Below are 20,051 nucleotides of genomic sequence, written 5' to 3'. Positions count from 1 at the left end.
GTATGTGTGATTAATATTTGATGGGGGTTTTTTTTTCTCACATGTCATATTGTTTTTAATATACATGTATGTACTAGTGTCCTTGACAACAACCCATTCTGTATTATACTGTGTTAACAACCTGTAACAGTATACACTGATAACCTGAAAAGCTTAAAGTATTTGAAAATGAATCAATGAACTCAAACAAAACTCACTTTTCTCACTTTGTTTCATAAATTAAGTAATAATATTAACAAAACCATGTTCCTCTGCAAATCAAGATTTTTTTAAAATTATCATAAGCTGATTCTCTCAAAAAGGTATTGTATTACAACATGTTTTTTTTTGTTATTTGATCTCGTTCATCTTGTTAAAACTATTTTTTCCAATTGATTTAAAGTAGTACATTTAAAAGTTGGAGAAATTACTGAACGATAAAAACTGGAACAAAGAGGTAAATCATAGCAAGTAAAAAGGATAAGGAACCAATAACCTACTAAAAATATAGTAAACACTTACGTTCTATAAAGTAAATAGACGACAGTCAAATGCCCTTTGCCACTGAAAGTTGTTTTACCGCTAGGTAATTTCGTCTGAGTGTTAAGCTCAACTTTTACAGGTATTCTTGCTGTCGGGTTTTGAAATCGATTGACATTCTTAACAAAGCTAATCCTTATGAACATAAAATACTATTTTATAAGAAATAATAAAATATTTGAAAGTAATCTTTTTCTAAATCCGTAACATGCATTCAGTGATAATACAATAAAAAATAATACCATACAATATGAATTTGTTATAGATAAAATAAATAGATGGGAGATTTCAATTGAAAACATTTTTAATCAAACATAAATGTTTAGGTAGTGTGGTTTTTTCTAATTGCAAAAAAGTCAAGAATAAGTACATGTAGTCAAAAGAATAGAGTGTTATGATTTATTTTACATTATAAGATGACCATCGAACTAACCAACGGTCAATGTCATTATCTGAGCTATTTTCATTCCAAAATCATACGCTTAGTTCATACAAAGAACAGTTTCGTGTACAGCAGGCGTACGCGTAAGTATTATTATAAATGCGATATTTTCTCTCTCTCTCTCTCTCTCTCTCTCTCTCTCTCTCTCTCTCTCTCTCTCTCTCCGAACGTGTGTAAATATATACCGTTACTTGAAAGGACGTTTTTTACTTGTTTACAATAAATTCAAAGAAAAAAGGATGGTCGGTAGATCTAAACAAATATACATCAATGACACGTTAAATGTTTATTTACATCAAGGATATGAATAAGAAAGGAAGATATATTTCAAACAAACAAACAGGAAATAATATTTGATCAACACCTTTCTTCGATTTAAAAAGAAATACCTGTTCACAGACCCCGTTTGTCAGAAAAATTTTAAGAAGATGGATAACGATACAAACTATCAGTTACAATATGTAAACAGATTCTCAGACATTGCTCTTAGCAGCACCATTCTCATCATAATTGGTGCTGTGATTGGAGTCATAGGAAACACAACCATCATATATTTCTACTTCTTCCGGATTAAGGAAAGAGGCGAGAGATACTTCATACCTCTGCTTGGTGTGGTAGATCTACTAGGATGCCTTACCAGTCCACCCTATTACATCATGGATAATGAGTACATGTATAATTACCCCAGTACAGCTGCTTGTCGAATTCTATCATCTCTACAGATTTGTGTTCCTGGAATATCAGCACATACACTTCTTCTAATATCAATTCAGAGATATCTTCTAGTTTGCAAACCGTTTGGACCGAAAATGACGCATTTCTGGAAAAGAGTTTTATTCGGAGTCGTGTGTTTGATCTCATTTGTTTATGCAGTACCTCTCCTTTTCACTGCTGGAGTCGTTAGGAGCAATATTTCTTACATGAACCACAATGTGACAACAGAAGTGTGTAAATTTTCCAGCGAACAGTCACTCTTGATGACCATTTATACAACTCTGTTGTTTCTGATAATGGTGGCGAATATTGTAGTTACTGCTGGACTCTATGTTCCTGTTTTTAAGCAGGTTAGAATTTCATTCCGCTCCAAAACGGTTAAACACGAGATTCACAGAGATAGCCCTGCAGCTTCAACGACCGAAACCTCGCAAGCCACCCGGACATCTGATATAGAAACTGATGATATTGATAAGCCAAGTAATTCCATTGAGCTACAGGCAGCAGAAGTAAAAGTTGAAATACCAAACTCACCAAAGAAAGTTAGATTCGAAATTTCTGATAAATCTAACGAAGATACAGAAGCTATGGAAGACCATGATAATGATGCACGTAGTATTTCATGTGATATTGCTGGTCCTTTTCCTGATATTGCTTCAAATCCACAAAAACCTGCCAAAACGGACAGAAGCGGAAAATCTAGAATCAAATCCGCACAGAAGCGGGTTTCGATTTTGTTTTTCTACCTTATTTTGGCGTATGTGCTTTCTTATATACCCCCACTAATCATTCTTATTCTAATTTACACGCTAGACGGTTTTGTGTTTGAAAGTAGAGATAGGACAGAGATGGCAATTTGGTTCTATCTGACACGACTGGTCTTTCTGAATCACATTGTCAATCCTTTTATTTACGGCTATTTTGATACCAAGTTCAAAAAGCAGCTGCGTAATTTTTTTCTAAGAAAGAAATGACTTGTAGTCTAAAGGTTATGAAGGTTACATAAGTTGTTTATTATGTACACATATCATAATGTAAAATATGTCTAAAAGCATATGATTTTTCTTTTTGTGTATAAATAAAACTGCCCGCATATTATGCCATACTAAACCAAAATATAGTTCATGCCAACTTCTTGTAAGAAATAAACAGTAATTCAATAAATTCACCGGGATATGAACTTGTTTTATCACGTGATCAAATCTTGTAAAGCCTGAAGGGTTCTCAGAAAATTTGATCAAGTACCAACAAAGTGTATCTCCCATTTAACTTTTTAACAGTATTGATTTTTACTTATATCTACGTTTTCGAAAAGCAAATCATTCAGAATTATGAACTTAACTTTGTTCTTTATGTTTAAACTATATGTTCACGCGGTGATTATTGTGAAGTTACAAACGACATCTTGACCTGTTAAGTACTTCACAAAATAAAATGAGCAGGTTGCTTCTAATATGTAAATAATTAAACATTTTTGCAAAGGAAAATATTTTGAAGATTATTTTAAAATGGACAAGTACATCTCAATATACTTTCTTTTCATATAAAAGAAAATGTCACAAAGAAATAAAAACGGGATTTCATTTATTTTGTGAAAATGACGTTATTCAATTAAATGTATTTATTGCAAGAAAGTGTAAATAAGACATGACGAAATGTTTAATCTAGATCTAAAATAAAAGAAACAACAATATTTTCCTTCTGAAATAGATTTAATGAATTGACAAAGTTATTAAATTATCACATTTAACAATCCAGGTTTTTTTTTCTTACATTAAAAAAACGCAAGGAAAAGCAAAGAAAAATTATTATTATTTGGTCATTAAGGCGTTCGTTATCATTCATTAGACATACTCAATGATGTTTGCACCTGAGTGATGCCTAGTAATCTAGTAATGAACTGGGTGTACCTGTATGACCTAGATTGTAAGTTGGTCAGTTACAAGGAAGCTTAAATGAATATTTCAATAGATCTTGATCAATGAGTAATTTATCAAAGGGTAAACAGTATTTGATCTAGCGCAACATTTATAAAAGCAAGCCTATATTGGTTATAACTTTTTTGCTATAGACAAGGAAGAATTCGAGAAAATTTAATACTTTTCAATGGATGATGACGTCAGTGAAGCCCATATTAATGCAGTTGTTTCCTATCCTTACGATCGTGGCAATTCATGATAACATTTAAGTGTAGGATTTCATTTGTTATACTTAAAGTCAAGGATGGTGTTCTATTAATTTATTTCCAAATTTCAAAACTCAAAGTGCATGAAATACTTGATAGTAGTGGCAAATCATTGACTAAGTGCTAAACATTTACCGCCAGGTCTGTTCAAAATACAATTTTTTTAGCTAAAATAAATGTCTGCTTATAAGAAGCTACACCTCCAATCAGATGTTACTCTAACTCTAGATATATCCTAAACAAAAACGGGAATATCCTACACAAAAACCGGGAAAAACAGAGGACGTTAACAGTTTTCAACTCATACGGGAGGGGGTGTTGATTTTACATTTTCAATATGCATTATTGATATGTTTAATGACAATTCAATGGTGATCTATATTAAGACTTTGAATTTATCATATATTATGATTTGTAGAAAAAATGAAACGATAAGACTGACATGTAAAGTTTAAATTATGTTTGAATTAAAAGAAAGCTGAAGTAATAGTTAAAGAAAGTTAAATCGGTACTTTTACTCTAAATTCATTTATGATTATTGAATTTTGCAAGTTCCGGTTTATTGTGTTATACAAACATTACACATAAACGATGCACGCAGCAATGTTAAGGCGTCCCGGTGCTAAAATACGACCGGAAAACGATATTATTTGAATCATCGCAAAAATACTTTGACCGGGAGTATTTCTTAAAATCTATGTTACATTTATTGACAACGATATTAAGCGTTATATTTCCTGCATTTTGTGACGTCATCTGTACTTTGTAACCACGTGACAGGCGAATTCTAACATTGCAAAAGATCTAATTAAATTGTATCGGCGCAGGTGATTAATGACATTAAATCATATATTTTTTAAAGAAAACCCCTTTGTTATGTTATATACTTTAAAGTTCTTGCTTGAGCTTGAAATAGATATTTCGTTTATGAAATAATTTGTTAAAGCTCTCAATAAAATCATCAAAATAATGCACATTTTTACTAATCAAAAAGCGATTTACAAAAAATTGGGGTAAATCCGTAGGTTTCTTAAGCATGATTCACATTGGTACTAATATTCTCTACCAATTTTACGTAAAATATTCTAAAATTGTGTTGATCTTTCACCTGCACCAAGCTGATTTTTACAAGCATTCAAATTTCTACATTTAGTTGTTTACACGTAGCAGGGAGAGTCTTCAAACCACTAGTTTATAAGCAGAGTTTTTCTTTTAACGAAGCTTTAAAACTGCCCATTATTTGATAATATTTTTTGATTTGAATTAATTCTGTTTGTTTAGCATTAATGTCATCATCTATGTAAAGGAAATTTGCGGTTTTATTACTGGTTTGATATAATTCACTTTTAACGTTAAGATACATTCCCTGAGAACTATCGACAGGAATGCAGATCGTGACGTCAAAGTTAATTATGACGTCATATTGTATTAAGTACAGACAAATGACTTTCTACACATCGCTGTAAAATCAATCAGGAAGCCTTAACATGCCCGCGATGACAATTCTCCTTGTCTGCGTTTTACAACAGAACTTACGACTTACGACCAAATTAATGAATGCTAATTAAAAACTAACTAATCAATGTTTCATTCTCATGGCTTTAAAATATCATCATGGACATCAGAGTAGGTGTATAAATATGGTTCTGTCTGAGTGTTGTTCTCTAAATATCATTCCATGAGACTGAAAATATTTGCGACTCTGTTGTAAGTTCTTTTGTAAAACGCAGACCAGCTTGGTAACCGTGACAGTGGGTGTTTTTAATATGTAGATGCATATGCATGTACCGAGCATAAAACCATGGACTCTTGAATCACAACAAAAGTGCGTATGTAAGTTACCTATACTCTGTCCCGAGTTTTTGCTTCCACCACTTTTTGCTCGATATTTCAATAATAGTAAATACCTTTGTGCTCAAACTACGTTCATCCACTAATATGAAAAATGTCCAGAGTATCTGTTTTGAAACGCCCCCTCTTCCGCTTCAGGTTTCAATACACATCCCAAAATTGAAAGTCTACGGAGATTTTGCATTGCATCAGCCATTAATAAGCCGGAATGATAATGTTGAAAAATTGCGCGATGTATTCCGAGTGTATTCCGAATGGAGAAAAGATGTAAACATTTCCCATTACAAATCTCCGTGAGAAAATTGTTTTCGTTCCTGTGAAATTTTATGAGTGAAAAGGGTTAACTGTTCAATGAGGATAACTTGGATATATTCCCTTTCATCGATTTCAATTGTATTTCTTTCACAGGTTTGTGTATTTTTATTTAAAATCATCAAAAATTGATGGAAGCAATAACTTTGGGACAGACTATAAGTTACCTTTAATTATATGTATGCAATATTTTTCTCTAAGGTAGTAAAACTAACGTTTTTGCTAAATTAGAATCGAGCGACCGTTTTACTTACGTATCGTTAACGGTGACGTAGCACGTAAGTGCGTTTCAACAAGTTTTGCGAGTTACGTTTAAAGTCCCCAGGGGCACTCTTCCTTAAATTGATCTACATGCACGTAAACAAATAAAGATGGCCGCCATGTTTATATTAGCAGACAACGTAGTTCAGAGAGAATTAAAAAGAGAACGAGTTTTTAGAGACATGAAAAACTATAGACCATCTGAACGATATTGAGGTGAGAGAGCGTCATAGACCTCACAGAGAATTCCTTTTCTGTCTCATAGATCTCCTCAGAGAGGATATTGAACGGGACACCCACAGGAGCCATGCACTGTGAGCTTGCACACAGGTGAATAAATTTACCGAAGACCGAGTCAGACTTAATTAACAATGAATATTTAGAGCTTTGTAATAGACTTAACCCTGTTCTTTAATGAATATAACTTTTGTTATCTTTTAATGTACTAAGTCCCTTCATCTCTTTTTAAAGTTAACAACTACTTTGTATTCAAATGTAAATGGAAGGGGTCTACACTACAAATCTCACTGAAGTGTGAATACTTACATAGTGAGTACATATTTGCTTTCATAAATTGTGAAATAAATAATATGGAAAACTGTATTTAAATAACAAAAGATAAGGAAAAAATATTTATTAAAAGCGTATGGCGTATGACCAAAATCGCCTTAAATCGCACATTGGAGCTTGTTTGGCTTGAAAAAGATGGACAACGAAACAGACTACCATTTTCAATATCTGAACAGATATTCTGATTTCGCTCTTGGAAGCACCATTCTCATCATAATCGGTGCTGTGATTGGAGTAATAGGAAACACAACCATCATATATTTCTACTTTTTCCAGATTAAAGAAAAAGGCGAGAGATACTTTATTCCTCTGCTTGGAATTGTGGATCTGTTTGGATGCTTAACGAGTCCTCCCTATTATATAATGGATAACGAATATATGTTTAACTACCCAAGCACTGCTGCTTGTCGAATGTTTTCGTTCCTACAGGTTTGGATTCCGGGAATATCAGCACATACCCTCCTTCTTATATCTATTCAGAGATACCTTCTAGTCTGCAAACCGTTTGGACCGAAAATGACAAATTTCTGGAAACGTATCTTCTTTGGTGTTGTTTGTATGGTTTCGTTAGCTTATTCCGCGCCACTTTTGGCTACAGCTGGCGCATTCAAGGACAGTGTGACTTATATGAACCACAATATTACAACGGAAGTATGCAAATTTTCTGGGAAAAGATCTCTATCAATGAGAATATACACCACATTCTTGTTCCTGATTATGGTGACAAATTTAATTACTACTGCTGGTTTCTATGTTCCTGTACTAAGGCAGGTTAAAATTTCATTTCGCTCAAGAACAGGTACATATAAAATCCATCGCGATAGCAATGTTACTTTGCAGACAGAAACATCGCAAGCAACACATACATCTGATATAGAAAATGATGATGCTCAAAACCCAAAAAATTGTGTTGAATTGAAGGGAGTAGAAAGAAAAGTGGAAGCGCCAATCTCGCCAAAAAAGGGGAGATTTAAAACTCGTGACATGACTAACGAAGAAGTTGAAACAAATAACCACAATTATGTTGAAGAACGTGATGCAAGTCATAATGCCGATCACCAACAACCTGCAAAAAGCATCAAATCTACAAAGTCCAAAGCTGGATCTGCACAGAGACGAGTTTCGATGATGTTCTTTTATCTTATTGTTGTCTACACGCTGTCGTTCACACCTCCGCTTATCATACTCGTTCTATTGTATACACGTGAAAACTTTACATTTCACACGATGACCAGGAATGAAATGGCTGTTTGGTTCTTTCTGATTCGACTTGTGTTTATGAATCACATCGTCAATCCTTTTATATACGGATTTTTTGATACAAAATTCAAAAAGCAGCTTTGCAAATGTTTCAAAAGAAAGAACTGAATGATAGATTTCAATGTTTGGGAACAAACTGTGAAATTGCTGACATCTTTTTTGTTTTAATATATTTGCATTATTTCATTTTTGTTCATGTTGTTTATGCTTACAACATGATATAGAGAATTAATCACCAAATTTTATTGTTTATCATATTTTTAATGACGTTCCTAAATGTCTTAACTTGTATTTTGATATAATTTTGATACTAGTTTTTTCATATATAGAAATTCTATCATTTGTTATGATGAAGAATTCTAAATACGCTTACAGCATCATTAAGTTGAGTACTACCGTTGGTTTTTGTGTGTGAATCCCATTCAAATTTAACTCATAAACGAAAAATGTTAGTTCTTGATAGTTATCAACATGATGATAACTAATAAAAAATACTGAAAACAGAAATAGTTTTTATAAAAATCTTGTTCCAGCGTACATTTAATTTGTATAATGAACGTGGATTTCAAACAATGACGATTAGTTCCGAAACATTTCGTTGAAGATATTAACCCAGAATATTCTAATTAAAAATTGTGTGTTAGGAAGGCATAAACCAATATAAGATTCTACTAATTTAGCCCTTTCTAGATTCATAAGGTGTTTAAACATAATGAAAGGTGATTTTTATATCATATTATGAGTTGTGGTTAATGTAAAAAGTCATTTAATTTCTGTCTTGCAAACTTTTTCATGAGTGTCTCATTGTTTAGAACTGGTAAAACCATATCGTATGTGGCGTTCTTGGTCTTTAAAACAAGATATCAAAGATCTTGTTGGTCAACTAATAGGTTTTAAGGGGGACTTTAACAACGGAGGAAGCAAATTATACATAGAATAGCCAAAGCCTTTAAGATTTGATTATTTGATATATCACATAGATAAGGAAGACATAGATAAAACATGTGCAAGCCATAAAACACTCTGCATCAAAGCAAGAAGGAAGGAATAACGCCTCGGCCGATATATGAAAAGACTAGTATCTCCATATCATCTCGCTTTTTCCATGGTTCATAATCCTAATTGTACTAATCAATGATATTAATGCTTTTTTTCGGAGGGGGGGGGGGTTAATGTTTTAAAATGAATTATTGTTTGACTTTTTAATGATACATTGATATACAGTTATAACAAATTTCATGAAAGAAATCAAAATCATAGCATGAGTTGTTTTACGGAATTTGAATTGAATTTATTTTGTAAAGACAAGTATTTATTGATTGCACTATATTTTACTCAACTATAAAATACTAAATTGTCTTTAATTTGTTAATTAACGGCAATGAATATATTTTTACAAAGATCAAGTTTGGACATGTTTATCCCCAAGTAAACGTTCCTTTATCAAGTAGATGAAATTTATATTAGGAAATATAAATTGTTTATGGCCTTTATAATGTTTTTACATTGTGAAATCACCATAAAAAGTAAAAAAAAACCAAAAAATACATATGGAAGTGGTACATTAACCCCCTACAAGATTATACGGAAGGAATGCGAAACAAAAGAAAAGGAAATATGCCCATTAAAGGCATAAACGTCTTGTCGTTCGGCATGGGAACTTCAGCAGGATGGCCAACGAAACGTACAAACAGTTCCAGCTGATGGATAGGTTTTCTGATATAACCTTAAGTAACACCATTCTCGTAATAATCGGTGCTTTCATTGGAGTAATTGGAAACACTGTGGTCATTTTCTTCTACTTCTTCCGCATTAAGGAGAGAGGAGAAAGATATTTCATTCCTCTGCTTGGAATAGTGGATCTACTCGGATGCTTAATCAGTCCGCCATATTACATCATGGATAATATGTATTTGTTGAGCTACCCCAGTACTGCCGCATGTCGAATTTTATCTTTCGTACAGATTTTTATTCCGGGAATATCAGGACATACACTTCTTGTTATATCAATTCAGAGATACCTTCTCGTCTGTAGGCCATTTGGACCGAAAATGACACATTTCTGGAAACGAGTTTCATTTGGTGTCGTGTGTTTGATGTCTATTGCCTATTCCACTCCGCTACTCTTCACTGCTGGGGTCTTTGAAGAAGAGATAACGTTTATGAACCACAACGTTACTATAGAAGTGTGCAGGTTTGCTGTTGAACCGTCGTTGTCAATGAATATGTACGTTTGTCTCTTGTTTCTGTTAATGGTGGTAAATTTAATCGTAACTGTTGGACTCTATGTTCCTGTTCTTAAACGTGTTAAATTTTCATTACGTGTCAGAGAAGTTAAATGTAAGGTCCACAGGGATAGTAATGTCGCCTCAGAGACAGAAAATGAAGCCACGGGGACATATGAAATACAAACTGATCAAGATGAAAAGGGCCAATACCGTTATTCCAATGAACTACAAAATATAAAAGTGTCAGTATTGATTGGGAAGTCTGGAAGTGAAGATAAGTCGAAAGATGTGGTAGAAACAACCGACAACCAACGTTCATCTTTAAATATTCCTGCAGAAAACCTCAAATATAATGAAGAAAATAATGTTGCCAATCACCTTAAAACCACAAAAAAGAAAACTGTAAAATCAAAAAGCAGATCCGCTCAAAGACGGATAACGACGATGATTTTCGTTCTGATCTTGGCGTACGTGCTTTCTTACACAGCCCCTCTCATAATTCTGATTCTTCTGTTTACGTTAAAGGGATTCACGTACCACACAATGACCAGGGCTGAAATGGGTGTGTGGGTTTACCTGACGAGACTTGTGTTTCTGAATCACATTGTCAATCCTTTCGTCTACGGTTATTTTGATACAAAGTTCAGAAAACAGATACGTTTGTGTTGTAGAAGAAAAAACGAACATGTTTAATTATCAATCTTTATATTTTTTTAATATCACTTTTGAAAACAGGAAGGTAGCAACAGGGTTACCCCCCCCCCCCTTCCCTTTGTTCAGTAAACCGACTCTCTTGTCATGATTTCCTTTGGTCTGTTTCATAAACGATGCAAGCTGCTTGATAAAGTTTACTCTTGTGTGGATTTCTTGACCATTATTATTAATATTTGTTAAGACAGTTTTTACCTTTCTACAAAAAGTCATACTAAATGAAAAATTGTATCATTCCCTTATTTTGAAATTACAGAGATGATGTTTTGACTTAGAAAATATAATTTAATTTCAATTAAATGGTTTTAGAAAATAAACCGTATGTATTTGAATTGATATGAATAGAAAGTAATAATAATAAAATGGATTCAAGTATCATGCATTTTTCAGGTGTGGAAAAATTTCAGAATGTGTTATTGTTAGGTTCATGTATTGATTATGATAATGAGAAAATGCTTATTTGAACATACATGTTTTGAATTAGTGAAGAAATATTTCATTAATAGCCTTAATCCTATTGCTTATTTTAAAATTTAAAATTTAATGTAAAGAATATCTGCTTAATTTCTTGACAAATAAAATTTGAGGTAATACTAATTTGTTTCTTTATTTGTGTGTTTTTTTAGTACGATTTGTACTAGTAATTTACAAATGTAACGTGGACTGGTACAGAGGTAATGAAAAGAATATACAACTATTTATTAATAAGATTATCAGTATACAAATATAGTTTTTTCGTAAACGTTGTATTTAAGGTTCCTGTTCATTAGAAATGTAATTTGCATCCTTACGGAAGAAGTCAGATGAAAAAACAACCCTTGAGATAAGCTTCTTTAAAAGAATTTCCGCCAAAACTAAAATAGTTTCCGTATTAAATATACTATACCATTGTCACTTACAGCCGCGAAACCTGGTCATACAGTATAAGGAATCAAATGCTGTTAGTGTTTTGTTTATTTTATCGACAATGAATTCACAACATAGTCAACATTTCTAAACTTATTCTTTTCATCAAAGATATTTTTTGTCCTCATAAAGCTGATGAAATTCACAGATTTAATAGTTTTTATTGTGACGGGTATTATTTTCATGGGCCTTGTACAAAAAGTAGGCAACAGACACTAATGCAACATTTAAAGAAATAATAGTTTCCTTGGGATTGAAGCTAAAGATCTTAACAGATCATATCGTCAGTTCTATCATCAAAATAGTTGTACTTAATTACAATGAATTATATAAACACATATCTTTTTGCAAATTAAAAATAGAACGACAAAAAAAACAACTTTTCATTAATATCACTGCGAAGTTACTAAGAGAAATGCAATTTCCCAAGGCAAAAACAAAAGGAGGGAATACCAATTACAACTACCTAAATAAAACCTATCAAAACAGTTAAACAATAGGAACTATTTTTTTCTAAACATTGTTGTATACGGTTTTTCAAATGCCTTTCAACAACTTTTAAACAAGAAGCGTGGATTTGAACGAGCGTATTTATGAATGTGCCTATTCTTTAATATATAATTTTATATATATATATATATATATATATATATATATATATATATATATATATATATATATATATATATATATATATATAGTTAAATCCAAAAAATATCGCAGTGTCCGGTTTTATATATAGAAAATTTGAAAAATGAAATACAACACAGAGTAAAACGTTAGCGCTTTCATTCAACCTGGAGACGTTTTTAATATATATATATATATATATATATATATATATATATATATATATATATATATATATATATATATATATATATATATATATGCAAAATGTATATATATGAATGGCATTTAGCGATGTACTTTATTTGGCAGAAGCGGCTTTCCACGAAAAACGCTAAAAAGAACAAAGCCAAAGTTTACAGTATGTTAAAGTATACTTTATCATACTTTATTATACTTAATTAGACTTTATATTAAAATATTGACATTTGTACAGTTTTTTTTAAATTTTGTTTAATTTGTTTAAAACCCCGCTTGCGCCCAAACCGTATATCATTCGAGTCATTGATGAATGTATTGAGCTATACTTCACAACTCTGATTTGTAGTCTTTTCACTGACAAAGAATCACTGGAAAATATATAATGCTTAATTAAAAATCTAGTTTTTATGGAACATTGAAAACGGAATGAGCTGACGTACTGCGAGACATGACAGTATTTTCTTTGGTTCTTCATGATTAGACTATGTCATTTTCTGATCGTTACACGGTATTTTATATACTCTTCTTTAAGACAATATCCAAAGAAAGATATAAAAAAAAATTCATTAATAAGAATTAAGATATACAGTCGGATAGACAGATCAAGGCTTTTTAGTTGGGGGGGGGGGGGCGAGGCATATTATTGGTAATTTTACTATGTAAATTTTGAAAAATTGACACCCCCCCCCCACCCCTTAGACAGACAAATCTGATTTCAAATAGCTATGGCTGAGTGGTCTACAATGAAATAGACAGGCCGACTTCACATTGCCAACTACCCAACTACCCAACTACCCAAAGTCCAGACTCTTGTTTAAATGGTTTTATTTAGATTGAATCCTACACTTTGATAAAGTGTGGTTCCTTAAACCGTATCTGAAATGCAGGGAGAAAATAGCAATTAGTACATGAACTAGTAATATTTTACTACTATAACTCTGCATGATTTGTACGAGGTGAATATTTAAACAATAAAATGATTTCTGTGGTGTTTCATGCGGGCATGAAGGAAGTTAGCAGGTGGGTTTTTTTCTGCAATGTTTTTTTACCTTCATAACCTGTATGAAACATTAGAGAAAACATTTCACTCTTTATATTTATCCATATATGAGCCATTCATTCAATTCTCCATTTAAAGTTTTTTTTTAACAAATATATATTAATCAGTATGTCGGTCACAACGTTACACAGTTCTAAGGAACAGTTATTTCGCCGTATATGTAAAAGTTTCCATGGTAACTGCAATTTCTTGGAAGTCCAAGGTCAGTTCGTGCAAAAACGTAGAGTTTGTGCTCTCGACGTAGCTTTGGATTTGATTGATCAAGATATAGTCCACGCAAATACAGAAAAAAGAGACAAAAAAAAAAAAACAAAAAAAAAGACATCAACGGACGATGTTTACATAAAAGTTATCTTTCATAGGTAAATAATTTAAAGCCGAAATTTAATTAACTAGACAAAACATTTGAAAACAGTTAAAATAAAATGCGTTTTTTTCATACGCGAACGCGTTGTTTTACCCGATCGTGTAGATGGCTTGTCATTTAAGAACTGTATGAACTACTGTCAATTTTCTTAAGAAATAGAGGGGAAAATACCAAGTGGAGGTAAAGACTTTGACCCGTGCGTGCACGGGTTGACATTGCATATGATATCGGACATTTACGACATAGATCTATACATCGACACACCGTATCATTTTTTGAAATTTACATAACCAAGCTTTAAGCCTACAATAAAGCTAATAACTTCACTACAATAGGGTTAGTTAGAATAATCTAACTGTGTCTCGGGACAGGCCTTCATCACAGTTAAAATGCCTCCCATATACAGGTATTAATGTAGCAAAAAATTGCAGAATCGCTCCGAAACGATTTTGGAAAAAATTGATAAAGCTGCATTGAAAATAAAAGTCAAATTATTCAACTACAATAGGCTTAGTTAGAATAATCTAACTGTGTCTCGAGACAGGCCTTCATCACAGTTAAAATGCCTCCCATATACAGGTATTAATGTAGCAAAAAATTGCAGAATTGCACCGAAACGATGTTGGAAAAAATTGATAAAGCTGCATTGAAAATAAAAGTCAAATTATTCATAACAAACCATTTTGATGCTGTAAATACATTTCATCTAAAATTTTAATTCATATTAATGAAGAATTCAACACTTTTTCTCCAACGTTTTTTCCTCGCTTCAAATTTACACACCATTTGACAATCGGAACTCTGGGATTGTTTTATATTAAAAATATACTGAGTTAGAGTTATCTCCCGTATTCTCTTTGATGAACAGAATATAAAGCAAATTTTCAATGAAAATTGACACGTATTTGAATTATCGTTTCTGAGTTTATCCATGCAAATATGATATTGTGGACACATTAACTAATAAAGATCCTCCCATGATTTAGCGTGAATGTAATGCGTACGCGCAAGATTGTAAGATTTAAAAAATCCAGATGATTTCCGGATTTTTAAAAGGAATTTTCATTGATTATTAATTAGCGAAGCTTGATTGAGAAAAAAATAAAAACAAATTGGTAATCTTCAAGTAGCAATAATGTTTAAAATATATAAAACAAAAGACAGTACTCTTCCAATTTCTCGGTATTAAAGCCCAAAAATTCGAGTCTATTATATTAATATAGTAGTATAGATAAACTGAGAAGTGGACTCAGCTAACAGATAGCAATTCCCGATGGATCAAGTTTCTTAGAATCTTTTTTCTTTAATTTTATTATCATTTATCGAGCTGACACGGCTGACTACAGCGGATTTATTAAGGTATCCCACGCCTCAATGTTCTTGGATCAAAAATTTCTTTTAAAAGAAGTATATCATTGAAATATATGGACAAAACATAGTGAAAATACAAGGACAATGAGAGGTCAGTGTTCATCCCTCGAGGTTATGGCCAATTTAATTTGACCTTTTTACACCTAAAATGCAATTTCAGACTGTTTAGGATTTATTGACAGTATTTTTGATTAAGCAAACTTATTTCTTAAATATTGTTTTTACTTATGCACAGTGGTCACACTGAAAAGAGGAATTACAACAAAAAAATTGTACGAAGCTACATATATTTTTGTGTAACCAATTTGCACTCAAAATAGACAATTTTTATTAAAGCTACAATTTGATTTGAAATAATAGTTTCCCAAAAAAAACTTGTCTGTTTCTTGAATTCAAATAGATTTTCCTTATGAATGTTATGTAGTAATGAAATAATAATTTTTTGTGATGATTAAAAAAATAAAATCATATTTATTAAAGATATAATGATCATCTGCGCATTGAAATTAAAACGTGAGGAGTGAGATACCTTAAGAGTAACTTTGAGTTTTAAAGTAACAAAACGTCTACGTCGTTGACTGGACGTGCTACATGTATGTTCCGGATGGATTGCTTCAGCTTCAACCTACTCGAGCATGTATACAGAAATCGCAATTAAGGTCCAACGGTTCACCGTAGAAACAGGATAAATACCGTTTACATACAAACCCAGGTAAGATCTGGATTCAAACTTTGCAACAGTTTATGCTATAACAGCACTCATGGTTATTCTGTTTACTGAGGATGTTAAATTCACACCTTTGATTTGTATTTGATCGTTCTGGATTATCATATATCTACTCTGAGTGACCATACTTCCTACACTATTATTAATGAAAAGGTGACTTTAAAATTTAAAAATTGAATGCCTATTCTGGCGGAATCAAGATTACATGGACTGGCAAATTTACTGACAACATAATAACATGGCGCAATACTGTGTATAGTGCACAGATTAAAGGTATCAAACATATGTCCAAGTTATTTCGAAATACATGGTCTACTATTTGTATGGAAAGAAATAGATGTCATAATTTAAAGAAACGTTTTCCAGTGTTTCTCATTGTAGTACATGTTTTACACTTTATGCTTCGATACAGTATGTAAACTTGGATTCTTCCACATTTTTCTGCATATATAAAAGCAATGTTCCCAAGATATTGATATTTTTTTTAAGTTTTAAATTCAAGAAGTCGATAAAAAAAAACCCTTAATGGTCATTAAAATATTCAGTGTCATACGGATTGTTGGACTCTGTTTATCAAGAAAAGGGTCTTTTAAATGTCCAATCGGTATAATGTTACACAAAAAATGTTGATTCTGGCAAGATATGGAACTTACACTGTACTAAATTATGACATAATTTTTTTGAACCTGGCTAGAATTCTCTATCATTGTTTTTAACAGAGTTTCTTATATGTTTCACCTTACATGCATAAGGAATCAAAATCAAATTCATAGATTTTTCTCTATTTAAAAAAAAAATAACTTCAATTCTATCAATAAACTCTTGCTTTGAGAAAATCATAATTGAGTACATGTACATTCATTAGACTATTGTGTAATCTTAGTCAATTGTTTGTAAACAAGGCAGAAAGATCTTTTAACTGTCCTCCATTGCACCATCGAATACACGGAAAGTATTATTCCCTCTATTTCTTACGAAAACTTATAGTTAATTCATAGCTCTATAGAAACAGCCAGACTGAAATCTACATGCCCCGTTCATCGATTGGTCGAAATCTACAGCGGCTGAAACTTGAGTAGAAATTGACAGGTCTGAAATTGACACGCCCTGTTTATCGCTTGGTCTAAACCTAGAGCGATCTACAAAATATCACGGACTGCACGAAATAATCATGATGATGCCAGACTCTCCGTTTCACATGAGACGATTAGGCTGTTCCTTTTAGCTAACCTACTTACGTACATTAACAGTAATTTAGCGAATTTTACTTACTTTTCATAATCAAATTATTGATTTGTTAAAGAAAGATGTTAATATAAACAATAAAATGCTTTCTTTGGTGATTCATACGGGTTATGAAGGTAGCGATCATTGCAGAAAAAATTTATATAACCCGCTAACGCGGGTTATGTATTTTTTTTGCAGTGTCGCTTCCTTCATATCCCAAATGAATCACCAAAGAAAGCATTTTATTGTTTAAATATTTACATCTACTAAGTATTATTTCCTCTATTTCTTACGGAAACATATAGTTTATTCATAGCTCTATAGAAACAGCCAGACTGAAATCTACACGCCCCGTTTATCGATTGGCCGAAATCTACAACGGCTGAAACTGACAAGATACTGACAGGACTTATATTGACACGCCCTGTTTATCGGTTGGTCGAAGCCTACAGCGACCTAGGAAAAATCACTGACTGCACGAAATATTCATGATGATGTCGTCTCACAGTCTCACTGGAGACGATTTGGCTGTTTCTTTTAGCTAACGTACTTATGTACATTAACAGTAATTTAGTGAATTTTATCAACTTTTCATAATCAATTTATTAATTAGTTAAAAGAAAGATGTTAATATAAATACTTAAATGCATTCTTAAGTCTTTAACACAGTATCATTATATTTTTGGGTGAACTTTTCTATTGTCATGTTGTAAATTTTAAATTTACTGGGTAGCAGTAAATACAAAATTTACATCATGAAAACAGTTTTCATTTTGTAAATTTTTTATTTACTGCTACCCGGTAAATTCAAAGTTTACAACATGACACTATTGCACACGTGTATTTTCAGATAATAAGGATGTCAGACTGTGAGTGTGATTTCAGCGACTGTGATTGTGATTGCGGAGGTTGCAACGATTGTTGCGGGGATGATCAAGATTGTTGTGGATGCTGTAACGATGACACCGGAAATGGTAAGTAAAAAGAAAGCTATTTATAGTAGATGCAGAACTGTGGTTCCACGGCAAATTCGGGTTGACGGACGGTGGACCTGAATTTCCCGTGGAGCTCCAGTTTTGCAGCTATATTTATAGGTTTTATAAATCTAAATGCATACTCTCCTATTTTTCTTGCTTAACCAAAATTTACCTCAGCAGTTTCATTTTCATAAGTTGCCTTTTTGTGTTTATGTCATACTAAACCTTTTATTGATCAATTTGCCATGACATTTGAAACTGTAGTCTCCTCACGAAAATATATCTTGAATGGGATTAAATAATTTGGAAAATTCTTAGACAAAAAGACCTACATGTGTAACCTTTAACACCTTTTTACTATTGTTTCAACAACATATCTCTTTTCTAGCAGTCTACCTATAATCTAATATATAAGAACGTGTTATGTAGTTCATTTTAAAAAGTAATGTGGTGTTTGAATGTTTTTCAGATCAAACTAATGTTGAAGGACAAAGGGGAGATAACCAAGGTTTGCTTGCTCTCTCTCTCTCTCTCTCTCTCTCTCTCTCTCTCTCTCTCTCTCTCTCTCATAATAACGCATTCCATTCTCAATAATATTGTTACTGTTTTCTTATATTTCCTGTTTCTACAAGGCTGTTGGTTTTGTGTCATAATGACGGACGAGGATTGCGATTGCTGTGATAATGAGCGCCGGAGACGCAGACGTTATGAACAACGACGTCAGAACGAGGCTCAAAACTGTCAACTACAACGTTATGAACAAAATGACCAGAACGAGGCTCAAAATGGTCAACCTGACATGCAGACGACACAGACTGATCCAAACAATCAACCGGTGATATCAACTCAACCCCCATCTTACGATGAGGCAACCAGTGATGCGGTTACATCCCAGCCAGTTTGAAGAATTAAAATTCGGAATCAAAAACGGTATATGGGACTTACAAGTCGTATTTAATGAATTCTTTGGAATAGTTATACCGTGCATGAAAGAGAAAGACTGGAAAATGGATTCTATGGTCATACTTATTAAATTGGCACACTCTGTCTCGAGTTTTTGCTTCTATCACTTTTCCCTTGATATTTCGATAATGATAAATACCTTTGTGCTAAACTACGTTCATCCACTAATATGAAAAATGTCCAGATTATCTGTTTTAAAACGCCCCCTCTGCCGCTCCAGGTCCCAATACACATCCCAAAATAGAAAGTCTACGGGGATTTTGCATTGCATACGCCATTAATAAGCCCGGATGATAACGTTGAAAAATTGCGCGAGGTGTCCCGAGTTCTTCCGAATGGAGAAAAGATGTAGACATTTCCCATTATTGTACTTCTTTCACAGGTATGTGTATTTTTATTAAAAATCACCAAAAAGTGATGGAAGCAATAACTTGGAACAGACTTTAGTAAAGGGGGAAGTAAATCTAGGTCTGTGAAGTAGTTTGAAATCTAGATAGTGTTGAAGGTGTCCTGACTGGTTTTCTTTCCTGTGATTTTATCAACGACTTTGTGAAATGGTACTATATATA

At 32.6% G+C, this 20,051-nt stretch overlaps 3 protein-coding genes across 3 annotated transcripts; all 3 read left to right on the top strand.

The window, feature by feature from the left end:
* The first annotated feature begins 1,389 nt into the window (after positions 1–1,389).
* LOC136274730 (G-protein coupled receptor 84-like) lies at positions 1,390–2,649 on the top strand. Its single transcript, XM_066082280.1, has one exon. It carries the CDS (start codon positions 1,390–1,392, stop codon positions 2,647–2,649), a length of 1,260 nt encoding a protein of 419 aa, XP_065938352.1.
* Positions 2,650–9,784: 7,135 nt separating this feature from the next.
* LOC136274728 (D(2) dopamine receptor B-like) lies at positions 9,785–11,035 on the top strand. The gene has a single exon (XM_066082279.1). The coding sequence runs from the start codon at positions 9,785–9,787 to the stop codon at positions 11,033–11,035; it is 1,251 nt and encodes a 416-aa protein (XP_065938351.1).
* Positions 11,036–16,154: 5,119 nt separating this feature from the next.
* LOC105327259 (uncharacterized) lies at positions 16,155–19,847 on the top strand. The gene is made up of 4 exons (XM_034449453.2): positions 16,155–16,300; positions 18,393–18,516; positions 18,989–19,027; positions 19,152–19,847. The coding sequence occupies exons 2-4, from the start codon at positions 18,402–18,404 to the stop codon at positions 19,421–19,423; spliced, it is 426 nt and encodes a 141-aa protein (XP_034305344.2). The 5' UTR covers positions 16,155–16,300; positions 18,393–18,401; the 3' UTR covers positions 19,424–19,847.
* Positions 19,848–20,051: the final 204 nt, after the last annotated feature.

The sequence above is a fragment of the Magallana gigas genome, chromosome 4 (genome assembly GCF_963853765.1).
Source record: "Magallana gigas chromosome 4, xbMagGiga1.1, whole genome shotgun sequence".
NCBI classification, from domain to species: Eukaryota; Metazoa; Mollusca; class Bivalvia; order Ostreida; family Ostreidae; genus Magallana; species Magallana gigas.
Note: the sequence above shows the minus strand (reverse complement) of the source record. Positions and strands in the feature narration are given on the sequence as shown.

Coding starts and splice junctions, on each gene's coding strand:
- LOC136274728 (XM_066082279.1), top strand. CDS start 9,785: ATGGCCAACGAAACGTACAAACAGTTCCAGCTGATGGATAGGTTTTCT.
- LOC105327259 (XM_034449453.2), top strand. CDS start 18,402: ATGTCAGACTGTGAGTGTGATTTCAGCGACTGTGATTGTGATTGCGGA. Junction 18,517..18,988: donor TAACGATGACACCGGAAATG/GTAAGTAAAAAG, acceptor AATGTTTTTCAG/ATCAAACTAATGTTGAAGGA. Junction 19,028..19,151: donor ACAAAGGGGAGATAACCAAG/GTTTGCTTGCTC, acceptor TGTTTCTACAAG/GCTGTTGGTTTTGTGTCATA.
- LOC136274730 (XM_066082280.1), top strand. CDS start 1,390: ATGGATAACGATACAAACTATCAGTTACAATATGTAAACAGATTCTCA.